Genomic DNA, 22,152 nt, shown 5'->3' with positions numbered 1-22,152 from the left:
AGCCTTTAAATCAATATATATATATATCTGAGCCAGCTTACGGTGCGCTTACGGTGCGCTTACCGTACGCGTACGGTGACGTGCGCGAGCGCGATTCTGATTGGCTCTTAGATCTTAGTAAACATTCGAATCGGCCGAAACCAGGAAGCGGCGGCCGCCATTTTCTCTCTCGCACTCTGAGTGGGGCAGCATAAATGAAGCCCAAAAATGTGTAAAGGGGCAGTATATTGAGATAATAATCACCCAGCAATGATATACGGGCCCCCAAACAACCCACAAGGCCAAAAAAAAAATGTATTTTTTTTCCGAAAAATCGCCGATTACGCTTACCGTACGCGTACGGTAAAAAAATTTTAAAAAAAAAAAAAGTATCCACACTCTCCCCACCCCATGTGCAAATGGTGCCCGAAGGGCACCATTTGTGCATGGCTTATCAATCAAATGAAAACAATAAACAAAACATTTCACAACGATGCGCATAATATGTCCCCCATGTGCGCACGGGGCGCGAAGCGCATCGTGCGTACATGGCGCACCGCGTGACCACCGTGCGTGCATGGCACTAACTGCGTAAAGTGGGCGCGCGGTGCGCGAAGCGCACCGCGTGCTCACTGTGCGCGCATGGTGCGCGAAGTGCACCGTGCGCGCACGGAACGAACTGCGTTAACTGGGCGCGCACGCCATGAATGGCGTAAAGTAAGTTAGCATTTAAAAAACCGTACAAATTCACTGAAAAAACCATAGGTTTCACACACGTTATAGTTAGGAATTAGCATTTAAAAAACCTTGCAAATTCACTGAAAAAACCATAGGTTTCACACATGTTATAGTTAGCTGTAGATTTTACTGATAAAAAACCAATGAAATTCCCCCGTTATAGTTACTGTAGGCAACTATAACTCACGCGACCGTAATCCTCTGCTGATGACATATGTGTCTTTATGAAAAAAAAATATTTGTAATATATGTATAGCTAAAATTTAATGGAAGAAGACATGGGCAAATAAGTGTCTAAATACAGTATTAGCATCAGCAGAGGATTGCGGTCGCGTGAGTTATAGTTGCCTACAGTAACTATAACGGGGGAATTTCATTGGTTTTTTATCAGTAAAATCTACAGCTAGCTATAACATGTGTGAAACCTATGGTTTTTTCAGTGAATATATATATATATATATATATATGAGAAGAAAGAGAGTGTTGCCCCCAGGTGGAACGCACACGCAGGAGAAAAGTGAAGATCAAGGGAAGTCTCCTCACGGACCACGACAGCCAATCCTGACGCGTTTCGGGCATGCGCCCTTTATCAAAGGTGAGCTGCAGCGTAGTGGCAAACAATCAGGACTTCCAGCATTATGCCCTCTTTTATTTCTATTTCAAACATTGACATCAGGTGAGTAAACACAGCATCCTGAAAGTTTGCATAGCTTCCTGGGAGTTGGAGTCCTGCGATAACACCCATGTGGGCTGTAGCCATCACGCCGTGAAAATCACTCGTTTTCAGGTCCATTCAAAGCTGCTCCCCTCAGTGCGAACAATCATCTCCTGCTCCCAAGCAGTTGCCCACTACAGGCAACCGAGGACCCGCGCTGATAACGCGGTGGTGCAGTTCCGCGACCGGGCCGGCCGCATTAATGAGAAGAAAGAGAGTGTTGCCCCCAGGTGGAACGCACACGAAGGAGAAAAGTGAAGATCAAGGGAAGTCTCCTCACGGACCACGACAGCCAATCCTGACGCGTTTCGGGCATGCGCCCTTTATCAAAGGTGAGCTGCAGCGTAGTGGCAAACAATCAGGACTTCCAGCATTATGCCCTCTTTTATTTCTATTTCAAACATTGACATCAGGTGAGTAAACACAGCATCCTGAAAGTTTGCATAGCTTCCTGGGAGTTGGAGTCCTGTGATAACACCCATGTGGGCTGTAGCCATCACGCCGTGAAAATCACTCGTTTTCAGGTCCATTCAAAGCTGCTCCCCTCAGTGCGAACAATCATCTCCTGCTCCCAAGCAGTTGCCCACTACAGGCAACCGAGGACCCGCGCTGATAACGCGGTGGTGCAGTTCCGCGACCGGGCCGGCCGCATTAATGAGAAGAAAGAGAGTGTTGCCCCCAGGTGGAACGCACACGCAGGAGAAAAGTGAAGATCAAGGGAAGTCTCCTCACGGACCACGACAGCCAATCCTGACGCGTTTCGGGCATGCGCCCTTTATCAAAGGTGAGCTGCAGCGTAGTGGCAAACAATCAGGACTTCCAGCATTATGCCCTCTTTTATTTCTATTTCAAACATTGACATCAGGTGAGTAAACACAGCATCCTGAAAGTTTGCATAGCTTCCTGGGAGTTGGAGTCCTGCGCTAACACCCATGTGGGCTGTAGCCATCACGCCGTGAAAATCACTCGTTTTCAGGTCCATTCAAAGCTGCTCCCCTCAGTGCGAACAATCATCTCCTGCTCCCAAGCAGTTGCCCACTACAGGCAACCGAGGACCCGCGCTGATAACGCGGTGGTGCAGTTCCGCGACCGGGCCGGCAGCATTAATGAGAAGAAAGAGAGTGTTGCGCCCAGGTGGAACGCACACGCAGGAGAAAAGTGAAGATCAAGGGAAGTCTCCTCACGGACCACGACAGCCAATCCTGACGCGTTTCGGGCATGCGCCCTTTATCAAAGGTGAGCTGCAGCGTAGTGGCAAACAATCAGGACTTCCAGCATTATGCCCTCTTTTATTTCTATTTCAAACATTGACATCAGGTGAGTAAACACAGCATCCTGAAAGTTTGCATAGCTTCCTGGGAGTTGGAGTCCTGCGATAACACCCATGTGGGCTGTAGCCATCACGCCGTGAAAATCACTCGTTTTCAGGTCCATTCAAAGCTGCTCCCCTCAGTGCGAACAATCATCTCCTGCTCCCAAGCAGTTGCCCACTACAGGCAACCGAGGACCCGCGCTGATAACGCGGTGGTGCAGTTCCGCGACCGGGCCGGCCGCATTAATGAGAAGAAAGAGAGTGTTGCCCCCAGGTGGAACGCACACGCAGGAGAAAAGTGAAGATCAAGGGAAGTCTCCTCACGGACCACGACAGCCAATCCTGACGCGTTTCGGGCATGCTGATTGTTCGCACTGAGGGGAGCAGCTATGCAAACTTTCAGGATGCTGTGTTTACTCACCTGATGTCAATGTTTGAAATAGAAATAAAAGAGGGCATAATGCTGGAAGTCCTGATTGTTTGCCACTACGCTGCAGCTCACCTTTGATAAAGGGCGCATGCCCGAAACGCGTCAGGATTGGCTGTCGTGGTCCGTGAGGAGACTTCCCTTGATCTTCACTTTTCTCCTGCGTGTGCGTTCCACCTGGGGGCAACACTCTCTTTCTTCTCATATATATATATATATATATATATATATATATATATATATATATATATATATATATATATATATATATATATATATAAATATAAATATATATATAGATATTTTTTTTTTTTATTAATTCCTAAATGCATCACTGGGCCTGGCTTTAACGAACAACTTACTTACCTTCGGTAAAGTTTTATCTGGTAGAGGCAATATCTAGCCTCAGATTCCTTCCCTTTATGTTTCCCAGGCCTCAGACTGGATCCGGAAGATTTTTGTTTGAGCAGTACCCCTGTGCGGCCGTAGGTGGAGTTGGTCGGCTCCACGCGGTGTCGTCAGCGCCGAATGTGACGTCTGCATCACCTATAGAGGTGTCACCTTGGTGCGCTTATGTCAGTTACTATTTGTATATCTATATATATTTGTATATGTATATGTATATGTATATATATATATATATATATATATATATATATATATATATATATATATATATATATATATATATATATATATATACATATACATATCCAGTATTGGGGTATCTTTCATAGATTCACATGCTCGTCGAAGTGGGAGTCCCATGGTAACATAAATAAAGCAGTAATTACTAAGTCTCATAGGCTATCATGGAGAGAACCATGCATTTATTAGCCTATCTACCTCCTTTTCTAAAAAAGGACCAAACTTAAATATAACCAATCAGCAACCAGCACCCTCTAGAACCTTCCCAAGAGAGGCTGTGACCGTCAGATTTTCACCGCACGTCGTGTGTGAAGGGAGTCTCCCTGAGCTTTGCTCAGTTCTTCTACAATTTCTCTCAGATAAGTCATACTTCTTACTTTTATAGACAATGTCTGATAAGAAGGGACTATTTAGACCTTCTAAGTCCTGTGGAAAGAAGAGGGTGCATATTGATGACACCCATAAGGATTGCTTATATTGCCTCTATCTCGTCATGAAGCAAAACAATGTAAAATCTGACGCACCTTTTCATACAAATCTGTCAGAGACAGAGTGGGCAGACTTTGACTCTGGCTGAAGAAAACAAGAGTAAAATCATCAGGTGAAGAGAGCGACACTACTTCTAAATCACATAAAAGGCCCAGGTCGCCTGAGGGTCAGCTTGAGAAGGGCAGGAAATACCCAAAAACCTCTCATTTGACCAAAGAATCTCTTAAGAAGGAGAAACAGCCTAAGGTATCCTCAGAGATAAGTTCACCTCACTCTTCTGGGACTTCTAAGGGGAAGCCAGAGTCCTCAGGACATTCTAGATGCAAATTTGGCCACAAATCTACATCGGTGTCAGTCTCACCGTCGACGCCTATCACTTCAGCAACGTCAACGACGACTACCCTCTCATCGTTGAGACTATCGATGGCACCGACAACTTCGACGGAGAATATAAGAAGCCCGATACCGACGTAATTACCTTTGGGATCGATGAGACTATCGACGAAAACCCCTCCGTTGACTAAGACTTCACAGTCGACAAGAGTTCCATAGTCGACGAAGGCTCCACTGACGACGACGTCGACTCCATCGACGATGACACATCCACCGTTGATGACGACACCACCATCGACGACAATTCCACCGTCGACGGCCTCGAAGATGGCATCATCGACGATTTTGCCAGTGACGAGTGTTTCGATTCCACAGTCGAGCGGCCCTTCGACTCCACTTCGATTTACAAAGTCCAGACCGTCACTGCAGCCTGATTTCCAGACACCAAAGATTTCACCTTTGGTTCCTAGTCATCTTTAAGATGTGGAGGAAACTGATGACGAGGGTCCATTTGGGACAGCTCATAGTCCCTCAAGTGTCAGGAGGAGGATGAGGACTATTTTGATGAGGATCAATATTACCAGCATTATGCAGTTCCTCCAACCATCATTTCAGATATTATGAACAGCCGAGGCAGGAACCTGCTCAGCTGCCTTCATCTCTTATTCAAGACCTACAGGCCATGTTAGCAGACTACAAAAGAGAAAGTTACGGTGCCACCACCTCCACCTGTAGCACCAATGTCACCACCACTACCTCCTTCCACTACGCCTACGGTTACGCCACATCTATAATCCCTATGCCCTCTACAGAGGACCCAACCACTTCTGAGGAAGAACCTGAAGAGGGAGAAATTAATGATTCCCCCTCCTCCAGCGTATGAATGGGATGATTATGTGGTATCGACGCCATCTCCACCTCCTCCTCGTCCTTCGGACTCGCCTCCAGAGGATATTGGAGGGTTTCATAACCTGATGGACAGGGTTTACGGCCAGATTTCATCTGTCCACTATTGTAAAACAATCGGATTGCTTTCTTTATGATTTTAAAGAACAATCAAGAAAATCAATAAGCTCAATACCCATTATTGATTATATCTGGCAGGAGGGAATTAAAGTGATGAAGATACCAGCTTCTGTAGTGCCGGTGCTGACGAGACTTGACAAAAAAATACAGGGCACCCGAGGATTACCCTGCATGTCTTACAGGTCATCCCAAACCAGACTCTGTGGTTTCCCAAGCGACCCAAAGGAGATCAAAAAATCTGTCCACTCCCATATTGACTCCACCAGATAAAAAGGGTCGCCGCTTGGACTCCATTTGGAAAAGATTCTCCTCAATGTCCGCAATCACTATCAGAGCATCTAATGCGCTAGACCTTCTTGGCCGCTATGATCGCCAAATGTGGTCCGATATTGGAGCCATGAGCGAATTTATTCCAGAAGAAGACAAGAAGGAATTTAATAAGGTCCTGGCGGAAGGAGAACGCACAGCGGCCGAAATTATAGACAGTTCTGTGGATATAGCTACTATGAGCTTTCGACAACTGGCTGGTGCGGCTGTTTCAAGAGGCCAAGAGTGGCTTAGAGCAACGTCCTTTCGCCCTGAAGTACAGTCAAAAATACTTGATATGGCTTATGATGGAGATAGTCTATGCGGAAAACACATAGACGAAGCTCTCCTGGCCATTAAAACAGATACAGATACTGCTAAAGCATTAGGTACCCTACAGTACCATAAGGTGCCCTTTCGGGGAGCTCGAGGTCGTGGCTTTTCAAGCTATAGAGGTAGCTTCCAGCGTAACCAGAATTACAAATCCTTCCAGCCACAATATCGCCAGGGATACCAACAACAACAGTCCCTATCGACAGCCAACAACAGCTGGTTTCTCCAGGCAGGGCTCTCGCAGAAAACCAGCATCACAAGCATGCGACTCAGGTCGCAAACAGTGATCTCGACAGGGTACCAGCTACATTTCACTCCCCCTCAACAGGTGCAAACATTTCCAACCATATCAGTCAGTGGCGTGATATTACAACAGACAAGTGGGTATTGGACCTCATATCTTATGGCCACACTCTAGAATTTACCAAGCGCCCACCAAACACTCCTCCAGGGGATCGCACCCTCCTCATCTTTAGTTAATCAAACAGGAAGCGAAGATTATGCTAGAAAAAGGAGCAATAGAAAGGGTTCCTATACTTCAGAAAAGGAAAGGTTTCTACTCCAGTTTCTTCATGCGCAAAAAATCGGGAGAGTGGAGCCCTATCTTAGACCTCAGAAGACTAAACAAATTTCTCAAAAATCAAACCTTCAGAATGGTCACGCTCTCAGACATCCTTCTCCGCCTCAACAGCGGAGATTTCATGACCTCATTGGATCTGGAGGATGCTTATTTTCATGTTCCTATTCATCCCAAACACAGAAACATTATCCGATTCACAGTGGCTGGTACCGACTGTCAGTTTTGAGTCCTTCCTTTCGGCCACAAATCGGCTCCACAGATTTTTACAAAGTTTCTGGCCCCAGTGGCAGACGCCTTGCAGAACAAAGGTCATCAAGTATGTCCATACTTGGACGATTGGCTCCTGAAAGCTCCATCGGCTCGTTTAGCGAAGGCTGCTATAGCGGATTGTGTGGACCTGTTTTACAAATTGGACCTTTCAATAAACCAAAGAAAGTAATCGATCTCTACAAGTCAAACGATGACGTTTTTAGTGGCTGACGTGGACACCTTTCAGAACAAAGCTTCCCTCTCACAGGAAAGACAAGACCGATTGCTTGCTCTGGCTTTCAGGTTCTCCATAAGAAAGTACACTTCTGTGAGAACATACAAATCTCTACTGGCCATGCTTTCCTCAGCAATCAACCTAGTGCTTCTAGCTCATCTGTAAATGAGACCTCTGCAAGAAGAATTCCAATGCCAATGGATCCAAACTACGGGATCCTTTGACGACGTGATAACTATCATCCCACGCATGAAAGAGGCATTCGGACGGTGGACACTGAAGTCACATCTGTCTCAGGATCTCTCTTTTCTGCTGGTTATCTCGAAATTCATACTCACCACGGATGCTTCCATGGAAGGTTGGGGAGGTAATCTTCAAGATCTTCAGATGCACATAAACAGGCTGGAATTGAAAGCCATGTTTCTCTCCCTGCAGGCCTTCCTCCCTCGAATAAGAGGTTCATTGGTATTGGTCCGTACGGATAACACCACAAGCATGTTTTATATCAACAAGCAAGGAGGAACCAAATCGCTATCTCTCACAGGACGCCCAGCAACTATGAAGCTGGCTAACATTTCACAGGATATCCTTGACGGCGGAACATGTGCCAGGACATTGGAATACTATGGCAGACACTCTGAGCAGAACAAAAGGCAACTGCCACAAGTGGGAGCTCGAACAAGAACAGCTGGACAGGATCTTTTCAGTGTGGGGAAAACCAGCCCTGGATCCGTTTGCGACTCAGATCAATTCCAAATGCCGATTCTTTGCAAGCAGATTCCCTCTCCCAAATTCTCGAAGGAATGCCCTTACACTTCCCCCCCATTCCACTGATATATATATATATATATATATATATCTCACTGTATTGCTTCGCCCTCCCAAATAATAGAAAATACTGCACCCCCGCGTGGAGGAACGCACACAGCGAAGCAATAAAAACACATGGAAAGGGATTTCACTCATAAAATGAGGCACATGAAAAGACAGTTTTCAGAATAAAGCATGGGTTTTTATTTGTGCAACACTCTCATGTCAAGTGAACACAACATATAAATGTATATATATATAGAGCGCCACTTAAATGACATTGACTGCTACAGGAAAGCTTTGCCCATGGAACTAATGCATTTAAAAGATACCGTGCACAAACAGCTGATGCATTGGAAGCATAAGGGTCTCATAACCAAGCATGAATTTAATTTCCTTAAGAATGAACATCCGATTACTCCAGTGTTGTATTTTATCCCGAAGGTACACAAATACGTGACACCAGTACCCGGTAGACCGATTATTTTGGCTCAACGTAGCCTTTTAGAGCCGATGTCCAAATACGTGGATTATTAGTTGCACAAATTTGTGGAGGGTCTCCCGTCTTTTATAAAGGACACTGGCCATTTCCTGTCCAAACTGCAACCTGTAAAATGGGACAATGACTTTCTATTCATTGTGATGGACATTTGTTCATTATACACTAGTATACATCATGTGGACGGTATCAATGCAGTTAACTACTATCTGGGCAGTAGGAATATTCAGCTATATGAGCATAATCTGATGATTGCAGCCATGATTGAAATGTGTCTCAGAAATAATTTCTTCCTGTTCAACAAGATGTTGTTTCAGCAACTACGGGGAGTTGCCATGGGGGCATGTTTCTCCCTCAGCTATGCATGTCTCCACGTTGGCTGGTGGGAGGAACATGTCTTCAGAGTTGAGCACAGGGAGGTCTATGATGCACACGTCCTTCATTGGTGGAGATTTATCGACGACGTGTGTATCATATGGAGGGGATCTGAAGAATCTGCACTGCAGTTTGTACATGACATCAATATTAACAAACTTAATGTGAATTTTAATGTGAATGTCAGCAGTCGGTGTGTGCAATTCCTGGATGTAGAAGTGAATATTGATGACAACATTATTCAGACCAGACTCCCGCCTCTCTCTCTCGTGCTTTCAAATGCTCATCCCACACGTTCTGTTCCTGACAAGGCTGTAAAAGGCAAACGCTCCCCCTATGCAGCTACAAGAAGACATGAAAGAAATCTTCAAGGAATAAAGTTCACATGCCGGAAACATGATGTCGTACATGCAAGAAAACACCTAAAGTCAATTAAAACAATGCTGGTCAAAGGTCATCATGTGGTCCCAGTATGTGGGAGTGCCTCTGTCTCAACAATTACCTACTGGCGGTCGTCAGTAGGCAGTTATAGTTAGAACGTAATTTCCATAGGAAAAGCGTTTTTGATTTGCCAATACCTTTGGCATAGTTTTAGAAAGTTTGTGAAGACTCGGCAAACAATCTGTGCAGTCTCTTCAGCTGCTGTCTTGAAACTTTCGGGGTGATTCGTCAAACGGGGGCCACGAAAAAGGGAGGGTCCCAAAACGCTTTTTGTACGTGTTAATTTCCATAGGAAACTTTAGACACGGCTACAGGCCGAGCTGCTGAACAGAATTAGACCAAATTTGGCAGAAAGGTAGCTCTTGGTCCAGAAAGCAGTCTTTTTGTTAAATGGTGTACATTCGTTCAGTAGTTTCTGAGACATTTAAAGATTTCTCAGATACACAACTGAGGCCACGGTGGATCCGTTACTCCTCCTTATCTCATGCCTGAGATCTGATTGGCTGCCAACACTTGAAACCAAGAAGTGTTGGCAGCCATCTTGTGACTTGGTTGACCCGAGTCACAAGAAAAAATATTTTTTTTAAAGAAAAGTGTGCAGGGTAGAAACACCCTGACCCCCCCTAGGCCTGTTAACCCTGACCCCCATGGCTCCAAAAAGCCGGTGGGAGTCAATGTGGATCTGCAAATCCCGCCGAAAAGTTTTTTAAAAATGAAGCGCGGGTTCCGGCGTTTCGTTTAATTTAGGCCCCCAGGTGGGCCTGGTCCCGGGGGCAATTAAAATTAATGATTGGGGGTCACGCGCAGGCCCCTGAATCCCTGGGGATTGCCACCTCCCCAGGGCTGATTCACTGAAATGCGGGGGGGGGCATGTGGCCCCCCTGCTGCCCCGGGGACTGCCACTTTCACCGGGCTATATTAAAAAATAATGCATGGGGGGCCAAACCCCGGGGACCGCCACCTCCACCTTAATTTTTTGTTGGAGGGGGGGCCGCATAGCTATATTAAAAAATAATGTGTGTGGGGGCTCCATATATATTATTTCACTGAAAAAAACAGATTTCACTCGTATAAAACCATGTAAATTCAGCAGTTATAGTTACCTGAGCTAGCTATAATATACGCCCAGGCAATGCACTGCTGTTGACCTCACATGTATCACTCATGACATGGGCAGTGACATCACTGATGACATTACTGATGACATCATCCACAGAACCACTCACACACCCACTCACACCTCCGCACAGGCTCTCATATACTCACTCACACAGCCACAGAACCATTCACATGCCTATTCACATACAACTTGTCACACACCAATTCTCATCCATGCAAACACTCACATACCCAGTCACTCACTCATCCATCCAGCCACTCACTTACTCACACAACTACTCATTCAGATACTTACCCATACAACAATTTACACAGCTGTACAATCACACATTTAACTACTCGCACACCCACTTAATCAATCATACAATCACTCAGACAGCCAGTCACTCACCCATACAGCATCTCAACAGACCTGTTGTCACACCCATACAACTACTCACACACCCACTCACACACTCTCACAACCACTTACAGACCCATTCACTCATCCCTACAAGCACTCAGATGACCACTCACTTGCCCATACAGACACTCACACAGACACTCACTCTCCAATACAGCCACTCACACAGCCACTAAGTTAACCAAATTGTATGGGACTTACTGGCTGTAACAGGAGGGGTTGTTGGCCCCCAAGAACCCTCAGCATCCAAGGTGACTTCATCCCTCAACCTGTTGTGCGCCAGGAGGCCCCTTTGGAGAGTGGTGGAGAAAGGAAGTGGGCCTCCCACATGCTCTCAGCTATTCCACTATGTGGGACTTACTGGAGGTAACAGGAGGGATTCTTGACCCCAAGGACCCTTAGCATTTAAAGGGACTTCATCCCCAACTAGTAGTGCGCCAGGAGGCGCGTTTGCAGAGTGGTGGAAAAAGGGGTAGGGCCTCAGATGACCTCTCAGCAGTCGTGCTGTGTGGGACTTACTGGAGGTAACAGTATCGGTTTTTGGCCCCCAAGAACCCTCAGCAGCCAAGAGGACTTCGTCCCCCCACCAGTTGTGCACCAGGAGGCCCCTTGTTGGCTGTTAACACTTCCCGGTTTGAAGTGTTGGTAGCCAATCAGATTTGAGCATGGGGATTGTCCGCTCCTCTGAAGATCCCCATCCCTATATCTGAAAATTTGAATTTTTAATAACTCCGCAACTTCGGAACTGATTTACACCAAATAACAAAAAGGCACTTCCTGGACCAATATCTACCTTTCTGCCAAATGAGGTATAATTCCATTCAGCAGTTCGGGCTAAAACTGTATGTAAAGTTCCTACAGGAATTAACATTGGGAAAATGCATTTTGGGACCCCCCCTTTTTCTCGGGCCCCGCTTGATGGATCTTCCCGAAACTTGCAAGACAGTAGCTGAAGTGAGTGTCAAACTAGTTTTGAAAATTTCGTTAGGATTCTTCCAACGACTCCAAAGTTATTGGCAAAACAAAAGACGCATTTCCTATGGAAACTAGGTTGTAACTATCGCTACCTACTGGCGACCGCCAGTGGGTAATAGATATATATATTTTTATTTTTTTAAGTAGGAATCCAAGAGATAAGAATTCCTCTTATTTTTGCCTGCAAAAGCGAATATCTTTGTCACAATTTGACGAATCTCCACAAAACTTTGCAGACCTATTGCCTTTCCACATTGGCTAATGATGCAAAGTTTCATGGCGATTATTTAAGGGGTTGCAAAAAAATAGGGAGGGTCCCAAAACACGCTGTTCCACCAATTAATGTTTTAGACAGACGCAGTGCCAAAATGGCCAGACAGATTTTCCTGAAAATTGGCAGGAATATTGATCATGGAGTGGAAAGGGATCTTTTTATGGAGTAGACATAAATTGGTTCAAATAGGTGTAAAGTTATAAGGCACAAAAACTTAGTGATATATTGGGCCGCGGTATACTCCAGTAAATGCCGAAGACAAAACAGTATATGTTTGAGTAATGAAAGCCCATACAATATTAAAAGACAGCAATATTGTTTTGACCACACTCTATGACAAACCTGTCCACTCTACGCTATGCCACTCCACTCTACACCACTCCATTCTACGCCACTCCATTCTACGGTACTCTACGCTCCTACACTCGCAGATACTCTACTCATCTCTCTCACACTCTTCCAAACTCTACTCTACGTAACCCCAGTCTATGCCACTCCACGCCACTCCACTATACACCACTCCACTCTATTTTACGACATGCTATTCCACTGTACAACACTCCACTCTATTCCACTCCACTGTACTCTACAATATTCCACTCTAAACCACTCCACTGTATGCCACTCTGCTCTACGCTTTTCCACTTTACACCACTATACTCCATGCCATAACACTTTATGCAGCTACACTGTATGCCATGACACTTTGCCATGACACTGAATGCCATGATACTTTAGGATATGACACTCTACAACATGACACTCTACAACACTCTACACCCCTCCACTCTACTCCAATATACAACACTCTAATTCAGTTTGTGCCACTGTACGACACTCAACTGTATTCTGCGACACTCTATGCAACTCCCAGAATGCTACTGCATGCCACTTTGCTGCATTCTACTCTGACACACTACTCCACTCCACTTCACTCTACTTCACACCACTCTATGCTACTAGACTCTACGACTCTCTATGCCACTTCACTGTACCGCACTCTACTCCACTCCACTCAATTCTACAACACGCCACTCCACTCCACTCCACGACACGCCAGTCCACTATATGACACTTTACTCCACTCTGTGCTACACCACTCCACTCTACTCCGTGCCACTTTACTGTACGAAACACCACTCCACTGACACTTTACTCCACTCTGCTACACCACTCCACTCGCTTGACTCTACTTCACTGTACAGCACTTCTTCCCAATCCACGTCACTATATGACATGTCACTCTACAATGCTCCACTCTACAACATTCTACTCCACTCTATGGAACTCCATTTTACAACACTACTCCACTCTATGCCCCTGCACTCCAGTCTACAAGACTCAACTTTATGCCACTCTGCGATACTCTTCTCTACTTTATGCCACTTTATAACAGTCTTCTCCACTGTATGACACTCTATGCAACTCCTTCTACGCCACTCCACAGCACTTAACTGTACTCTGACACTCTACTCCACTTTGCGCCACTCCACTCGACTCTACGACACTCTGTGCCACTCCGCTCTGCCACACTCTACTCCACTCTATGCCACTCCACCACTTCACAACATGACACTGTATTACACTCCACACTACACCACTCTACTCTATGCCACTCCACTTTACTCTGCTCTACGACATTCTATGCCACTAGACGCTACCAACTTTACTCCACTCCATACGCTATTCCACTTCACGCCACTACACTCTACGCTACTGCAGTCAACGACACTCCACTGTACGTCACAGCACTCTGACACTGTACTCTACGTTGTTCTACTGTACTTAACTCCACTCAACCCCACTTCACTCTATGCTCTTTCACTCTATGCCACTCCACTATTCGCCACTCCACTGTACACTATTTCACTGTATGCCACTCCACTCTATGCTACTCCATTCTCTGCCACTCCACTCTACCCAACTCCAATACAATCCACGCCACTCCACTATGCTCCACTCAACAACACTATACTTCACTCAACAACAGTCTACGCTCCTCCACTATACCACACTATACTCCTCTGTCTGATAGAGACATCTAGCCGCAGATTCCTTCTTGGAATGAGACTCTATAGGAGTTTGGGAAATGGGATGGAAAAACTCCAAACTCTCTCCATTACCTCTATCCTCATGACCCTCAACATGTAACTTCTTGGGGCTAGAGTTAAATTTAAAATAACATTCAAATGAATTCTTTATTTAATAAATAATGTAATATATGCATTTTAGTTACAAAAAATATTTTAATTAAAACTAATGTGTTTCAATAAATATATACTGTAAAAAGAATTACATCTCATTAGGTAGGAATTAATATTATTATTTTAAATCTATAGGAGTATATAGGAGTGGTATGGAGATTTTAGTGTTCCGAGATGTGTTGTGTATATGGATACTGTGGAGTTTTTAAGGTTCAGGCATGGGTAGTGTGAGTGGGGAGTAAGGAGTTTTTTAGGGTACATGAATGCATAATGTATCAGATACTCTTACCAAAGCTCAATAGAACCTGATGGTTCAACTCGGGAAAGAGTTTGCCAGAGCCAGTTTTGGTTCCCAGTCCGGCCTTGTGTAAAGGCACTCTTGATGTAATGAACACGATCTAATGACTCCAGATGTAACAACCTGTGAAGTAACAACTGGCGTTCTGTTATTATATGTACCTCTCACTGTCATAGATCCTACCATTCATGTCTATCAGCAAAACCAAGCTTTATAAAGGAATTGTCAACCCTTCTCTTGATAAAGATGGAATATTCTAAGCTTGTAAATAAATGGAGGCTGTCCACCCTGCTGAAGAAGTATATCTTAAGTATCACAACTCAAAGTAGCCACAGCCATGATACAGAATAACCAAATATCCAATAGATCAACAGTTCTGTAAACTAAATGGATCTACTTATTTTCTCCCCCTCATTTGCTGTCTCTCCCACATCCATGTTCTCATCTGGTTCCTCCCCTCCTTTGTCATCGATTCCTGCCCCGTGATGCAGGTCAGGTATGGTCAGCTTCTGAAGCAGCAGGAGAAGATGATCCGGGACATGGAGGCTGTGGTTGCTCGCAGGGAGACCATTGTAGTCCGAGCCCAGAACCAAGGCAAAAAGGATAAAAAGCAACTCACAGCCAGCAACTTCCACCTTAAGATGCAGGAGCTGCGAAAAAAGATCAAGGAAATTCACAAGGTAAGGAGCAGAGGATGTATGTATCTTGATAGATGGTAAAGTTGAGGCAGTGAGGGCATTCCTTGCCCATAACTAGCAGAACTACATACTAGGCCTTCCATTAAACTGGGAATTGTGATGTTAATGTCTTTTCCTTCTCTGTCCCTGCTGGTGCTTTGTATCCCACAAGGTTACTGATGTCAAGGGCTGACCCCTTTATGTTCTTGGTGATTGCACCTACCCTCCGATATTAAGATGTAAAGTAGAGGAGCACCTCCCATCATTATCCTGAGAGACACTGACTGTTAGAGGAATAGAGAAAGGTTCAGTGCCCTCCATGGGTGTACTCTTTAGGTAAGAAGCTAGGGCTATCCCTATCACCAGCACCTAGGCAGCCCTGAGGGTGGGAAACGGGGAGGGTTCATCTGTCCTCAGCGTCCAGGTCACTGAAGAAGTCGACCAGAGGATGATTGGTCCTTCATCATGGGTATGCCCCCCAAGTTCAGTTATTATTAGAACACTTGTTTACTGCCAGAGCACAGCACTATTTTTAACGGTGTCATTATCACGGCAGTTATAAAGCCCCAAAGTACTCCTGTGAAATGAGGTGTGTTTTTCTACACAGAAACCTGTTTTGTTTTATTTTTCGCTGCTTGGATCCATTATTAGAGCCCTTTGGACTCTGTTAGGGTAAGCAAGTAGATGGTCATGCTCCCTGATATCATCAATCAAAGGGTCCTAATTTATCATCGGAAAAGACCATAATTGACTAACAGTCATTAACTAACTGAGTATATTGGTTACTGCGACACGTCCTGGGCTGCTCCGTTTAGCCAGTTTACCGCATGGCTGCCTTTCAGGCCTCCTAAACACTGAGTAGTTGACATCATGTCCTCTTTATCATTGTCAAGCTCATTGGTCGAGAGGTTTTGTGCCGAGTTGGGGAGAGTGTCACCATCGGTTGCATCAGAAGCAATGCTGAAGGGTGCACCGGGGCCTAAGTAGCTATTCCCCGTTAGGGATAGGTATATCCATGATATCCATATTCATATGGGGAACAATGAGGCAGTGATTTGTGACAACGATAATGGAATGAATGCCATTTTTTATGATCCATAGAGGATGAGGTCTTTTCATCCCAGCAGTCACCTCTGATAACTCAATTATGACGACACAGTGGATCATGCTGGCATGTTCCAAAAGGTGGCACAGCAAGACAATTTACATGTACTAGCTGTCCTAGATGTCCATCAGATTGCATTTGGCTTGTAAATGGGATGTGCATAGAACATTTTTAAAAAAAGCTTGAAAGAAAATATTTTCTTTTTGCTGGGTTTTGAGAGGCAGAAATAAGTTACACGCATTTAATTAGATAATAGGCAAAATCAAGGAAAGGGGGAAAAAAGTCGAATGGAAAAGGAAAACAGCAGTCACTCAAGGAAAGAGTTAAAAATTGACCAATATTTAAGACACTTATCTGTTTCTATTTGATTATTTCGAGAGCACTAAAAATTGTAAAAACAGCAACCAAGCACAATAGTAGCATATATACTGCTGGTCTATCTAGAGAAGATGAGTCTTCTGAAATGGGTGTCAGATTTTCTAGCACGAGTGAAGAAGCATGCCCACCTGCTCTAAGCCTATTAGTGTGTTGGAAAGTTATTTCCAGTAGATCTAGGTGCTCTCTCTGGGCACAAGATTTGATCTCTGCTTTTAAGATATGCTGTGACTGACCCATTCACTGACGTATGTGTACATTTTTAGCCTGACTTGAACTGGTACCCATTGTGCCTTTTTCTGATCCTTTGCAATATGCAATCTCAGATCTGGCGCAACATATGATCTCCTGTGGCTTGAGTAAAGTTCTGCTTGAGCCAGAGTGTAGTGGCTATCACAAATGTTTTTGCATCTACAATTGCTCTGGCAGTCCTGGCCCTGTTCATTTAAAAGTGGGTAAGCTCTTTTAAGCAATTAAAGATGGAAGTTGGCTGGCGATTTAAGTCTGGGAATAGAAGTAGACTCCCAATGTTTTCACTTGTTCTTTGGGAGTTGTTTCAAAACCACTACTTTAATCCTGAATATCTGACTCTTTCCTTTCCAGAGCTGCATCAAACCCATTAAGAAAAACTCAATGTAGTAGTGTGAGGCTGAGGCAATTGTAGTCCATACATTCCTGGATATTTTGGAGAGTCTCATGAACTAACTACCAATTTTCTCACTTCCCGTGACAGTTGAAATATGACTTACACATACATGACTGGCGTAGTTATGAAAGGCAACCCCCATCCAAAAGAGTAGGGTCAGGAATTTGTTGAAGCCATACACTAAATAATGGGGTCAGTAAGAGCCTTTAGGAATTCCATATAGGACATGTACAGATAGCGACTTTGCATACCCATTGTTCACTCCTGGTAATTGGCCATCTAGAAAATAAATAAACCATCTCACTGTCCATTCTGATACCCCTGTTATTTCTCTTAGCAGCTTGAACATGATGTAATGGAGCCAGATCGCCCCATCTAAAAGGATGGATGATGGTACATCAGTTGGGCAATTTGTCCATTTTTACTGCCAATCTGTTTGTTTTGTTGTGGCAGTCTACCTTTCCATATTTGCCACTTCAGCGTTTTATTCATATTATGGTCCTTACATGGATGTTTCGCCTCAAACAGGCTGTACTGTCATCTCTCTCTTGAAATGAACTACCAGTCCAGTAACATATTTTACAAGTTTTAGAAGAATATAGATCTCATTATGTTCAGGGAGGTGGGTAACTGTGACAGTAAGCTAACCCTGTGTCTAAAATCTTCCACACAAATCTGTCCCTTTGTACTATTGTGGTTCCCCAAAAATCATATTGATGTAGCATAACCCGAGCATTCTTTACTTGAAGCTCATCTCATATAAACCTCAACACACAACCATTTTGGGAAACTGCCTTTACAACTTGTGCAGAGCCACACGTGCCGTTTCCCCGCTAGCGCAACCACGCTTGCCTTAACCACGCATATGCCTTAACCATGCTTATGCGTAGTTAAGGCAGTGCACGGTCTAGATGCGCTGATGGGCCAGCACAGGAAGAGGAAGTATTGGAAGAGGATGTGGACTGATAAGTGGGGCCGGGGCTGGGTTTTGGGGGAGTGGGGGAGTAGTTTTAGGGGTGGGGCTAGTTTTTAGGGATCGGGCAGGGTTGTTTATTGGGCTGGGGCCAGGGTTTTAGGGCTCAGGGCAGGGGGGGTCAGGGTAGTTTTAGGTTTTAGGGGTGGGGTAGTTTTTAGGGTTCAGGTTGTTTATAGGGCAGGAGCCAGGTTTTTAGGGATCAGGGCAGAGGGTGGGTAATGGTAGTTTTACAGGTGGGGTAGTTTTTAGAGCTCATGGGGTCAGGTTATTTATTGGGCAGGGGCCAGGGTTTTAGGGCTCAGGGCGGAGGGGCTAGGGTGTGATGTTTATCACAGATCCCTTAACTAATCATGCCTTTACCATGAAATTGTGTGGTATTCGCATGCGTGGTAAAGGAGACATATGTATTTATAACCTTGGTCTCTTGGTAGAAAAAAAGGACTGCTATGGGCTATACCGCCAGGTATATTGGTGATGTTGGGAAAATGATAGACCTGCCAAATAAACTCTTGCATGGTATAAATGAGTATTCTTACCCAAAGCCCCCCGTAACAATACATAATCACCTTTGTATTATATAAGAAGTTGTAGTGCTTATTGTGTGTTATTCAAATGTATATTAGATAACTAAGCAGTAAGAAATTTTATGAGTATCCTACACACCAAAGTATCCCTGTGGAACTGGTGGCCTCCCTAAATCCTGGAGATGGTTGGTCTCACTCGTTACCTTTCCATGTAACAATATAGAGTTGGTATGAACACATTTTCCAGGGCTGCTATTAGCTCCCAGAGGCCCAGACCACAACTGCTTCTGGTGTACCAGTTACGTAAAGGTGGAGGTTGAAGACTGGTACTCTTAGACTGCTTTTCCTTTGGAACAAGATACATTCTGCACTCTATAATCTTCTAGGGCATTTATTTCTAATGTATATTATTGCCTCAGCAGAATATTGTATGATGTGTAACACCTTGCCTGAAAGGGTGGGCCACAAAAACTGTAGTAGCGTTGTCACAATGCCAAGGGGGCATCACATATCTCCTAGGATGTCAACTAGTGCTGCGTGACACCAACTGAACTGGCCAACAACATAGGATGTAACAGGCATTTGCAATGCACTAGGTCTCGCATTTACAAGAGTTTGAGATATTGGCAATGCAATAGCTTAAATTCTTGCAAATGCAGGACCTATTGCATTGCAGATATTTGTTTGCTTTCACATTCATGGAGGCCGCACCCCTTTCTTTAGACAAGCTGCATCTAAAGAAGAAAGGGGCGTGGCCGACATTAAAGTGAAACCACACATGGGCTGCTTTGACAAAAAAAAGCATGTGTTTGTCAAGTTGACAAACAGATTTTTTTTATTGTTAGAGCGCCCATGCCACGCTTTTACTTTAATAGTGGCCATGCACCTTTCTTTAGGTGCCACTTGTCTAAAAAAAAGGGGCGCAGTCTCCATGAAAGTGAAAGCGCCTCATGTGCGCTAGTACACCAACAAAACAAAAAATAAATAAGTAAGCGCAGCAGCTATACTTAAAGTGGACCACCATTAGTAAATACAATAAAAGCGGGCGGGGTGCTGCGACGACGTGGGTGGAATAGGGGCAAATCATTAAACAAAATAGTGCTCCCAGTCAAGATAAAGCAGACCGTGTCACAAGGCAAAAAAAAGGTCCAGTCGTTATGTGAGGTATCAAATGCAGACAAAGCGGTACCAGGTAGGGACTAACAAGCCTAATAACGAATCAGAAGACAGTGTTTACGAAGGACAATGACACAAGCCAATTTAAAATATGGGCAGTGAGTGGGCAGGGCTTCAAAGCTATACTCCAATGCAGTATGCCTCGCAGCAGCGTGTGCGCTGCCCAGGCTCGACTTAAAAAACTACACATCCATGGCCCACATTTTCCTTTTTTGCACTACAGATGAGTAAAACTTTGAACATGCATTGGAGCATTTTAAACAACCCCACATACACTACCATCACCCGTGGGTAAATCAAATTAAATAAATATGGTTTCTGCAGCAGTGAGACGCAACAACAGTGCACTCCTGAATGCCACAATGTTTGAGCCTGGGGACCACGCTGTCTGGGCGGCAGGAAGAGGTAGTGCTGTGTTAAAGACCTCCCTAAAGATGCTGTGCTGCCCAATCTCATAGCACTAGAGGGTCATATCGGGGTGCTGCATGAGGACAGTGGGCCGGGGGCGGCCTGGCTCTCTTTTACTATTTAGTGGTACTTAGCACAGGCGTGCACCACACTCATTAAAGTAAACACGTCAGGACCAGGCTGAGATGGTATCCGTGGCCACCAGTCCCCTCCTCGAGCTTGAACTGCGTGTGGACAGCACACAGTATTGTACCTTGGTATATTTATTTCCCTATTGTCGCAACTGTGCACAGGTTATGTATAGAACTGTTTTATATGATGTTTGGAGCCTGCTTCTTTATGTCAGAACAGCTGCACTTTTTTCTCATCTTTTTATTAGTTTTCATAATTAACCTTGTGTAATACCTTACATAATAGAGATTGCAAGATAAAATCTAGAATATTACTGTAATGGCCCCCCAGAGGCATACATCTGTATATTCTTGTAGCTTGTTTACATAATGTAATTAAAGGCCATTATAAAAAGTTCTTTGCATTTGGAAAAGTGCCATGCGAACAAATCATAAACCTTAAACAGTGAACTTGCCAGGCATTAGGTAATACTCACTAAAAAGAAGTAGGCAAGCCTTTATGAATATTTTGTTTGTGACTAAAATGTAAATTACATTAAAAAAAAGATTTTGTACTCAGTGCGGCATAATTAACAGTGAAGCATAATATTGTTAGAAGACAGTTGACACCGCATACAGCTTCAGGAGGGTAAGGGGTAGTTTCCACCGGTGGCAACAACGGTACTGCAGTGTTGTATATCCGAGAGGAGGCTTATGGCTGATTTGACCTAGAAGATAGGAAAGCTAAACATCATGGTGCATAACAATGGTGAAGATATGCCAGCTGTTGGTAGTAGCATGTCTAAGGCGGAAGGATATCATCTTTACTTATGGAGTGGAAATTAATCTAAAGTGTGTCCCATCCATATGACAGCAGATGCTTACAAAGCCATCTAGCTTCTTCTCTTCCGAAAGCATTTCTCTCTGCTTCTCCCCAAGTTATCAAGGACTGGCTCCACGCAATATTCATGAAGGTGAGTTAGCCTTCCATTTTCATATGATAGAGCGCTTCGCAAGTAGTAAGGTGAGGTCAAGGATCTTAGCCGTATTGTTTTTAGGTCGAGTCTGGGCTTCGCATGCGCTGCTCTGCGAGGCGTGCTGTATTCAGGGAGGAACTTGAAGCTCCGCCCACTCTCTGCCCATATTTTCCATTGGCTTGTGTCATTGTCCACTGTAAACTGTGGCTGTTCATTGGTCAATAGGTTTAGTAGTCCCTCCTTAGTACCGCCTTGTCTCATTTTGTAACCTCCCATGTCGACACCCCCTGTTACGTGTGTTGTTATTTGGTAGACTTTAATTACAGCCTATGAGCACCATTTTCTCCAATTGCTTTGTCCTGCCTGCTATTGCAGGCAGGAAACGCTCTCTCATAACTCTTTTTAAAAAA

The 22,152-nt window shown here is 44.5% G+C and overlaps 1 protein-coding gene across 1 annotated transcript in view; it reads left to right on the top strand.

Moving 5' to 3' along the window:
* CCDC40 (coiled-coil domain 40 molecular ruler complex subunit) overlaps positions 1-22,152 on the top strand; it is a 708,731-nt gene that overhangs the window by 605,669 nt on the left and 80,910 nt on the right. Inside the window, exon 19 of the mRNA XM_085617438.1 lies at positions 15,260-15,448. Within this exon, the coding sequence (XP_085473564.1) occupies positions 15,260-15,448 (189 nt within the window). The remainder of the gene's footprint in view (positions 1-15,259; positions 15,449-22,152) is intronic.

This window comes from Triturus cristatus, chromosome 7 (genome assembly GCF_964204655.1).
Source record: "Triturus cristatus chromosome 7, aTriCri1.1, whole genome shotgun sequence".
Taxonomy (NCBI): Eukaryota; Metazoa; Chordata; class Amphibia; order Caudata; family Salamandridae; genus Triturus; species Triturus cristatus.
This window is presented reverse-complemented; position numbering and strand designations above follow the sequence as displayed.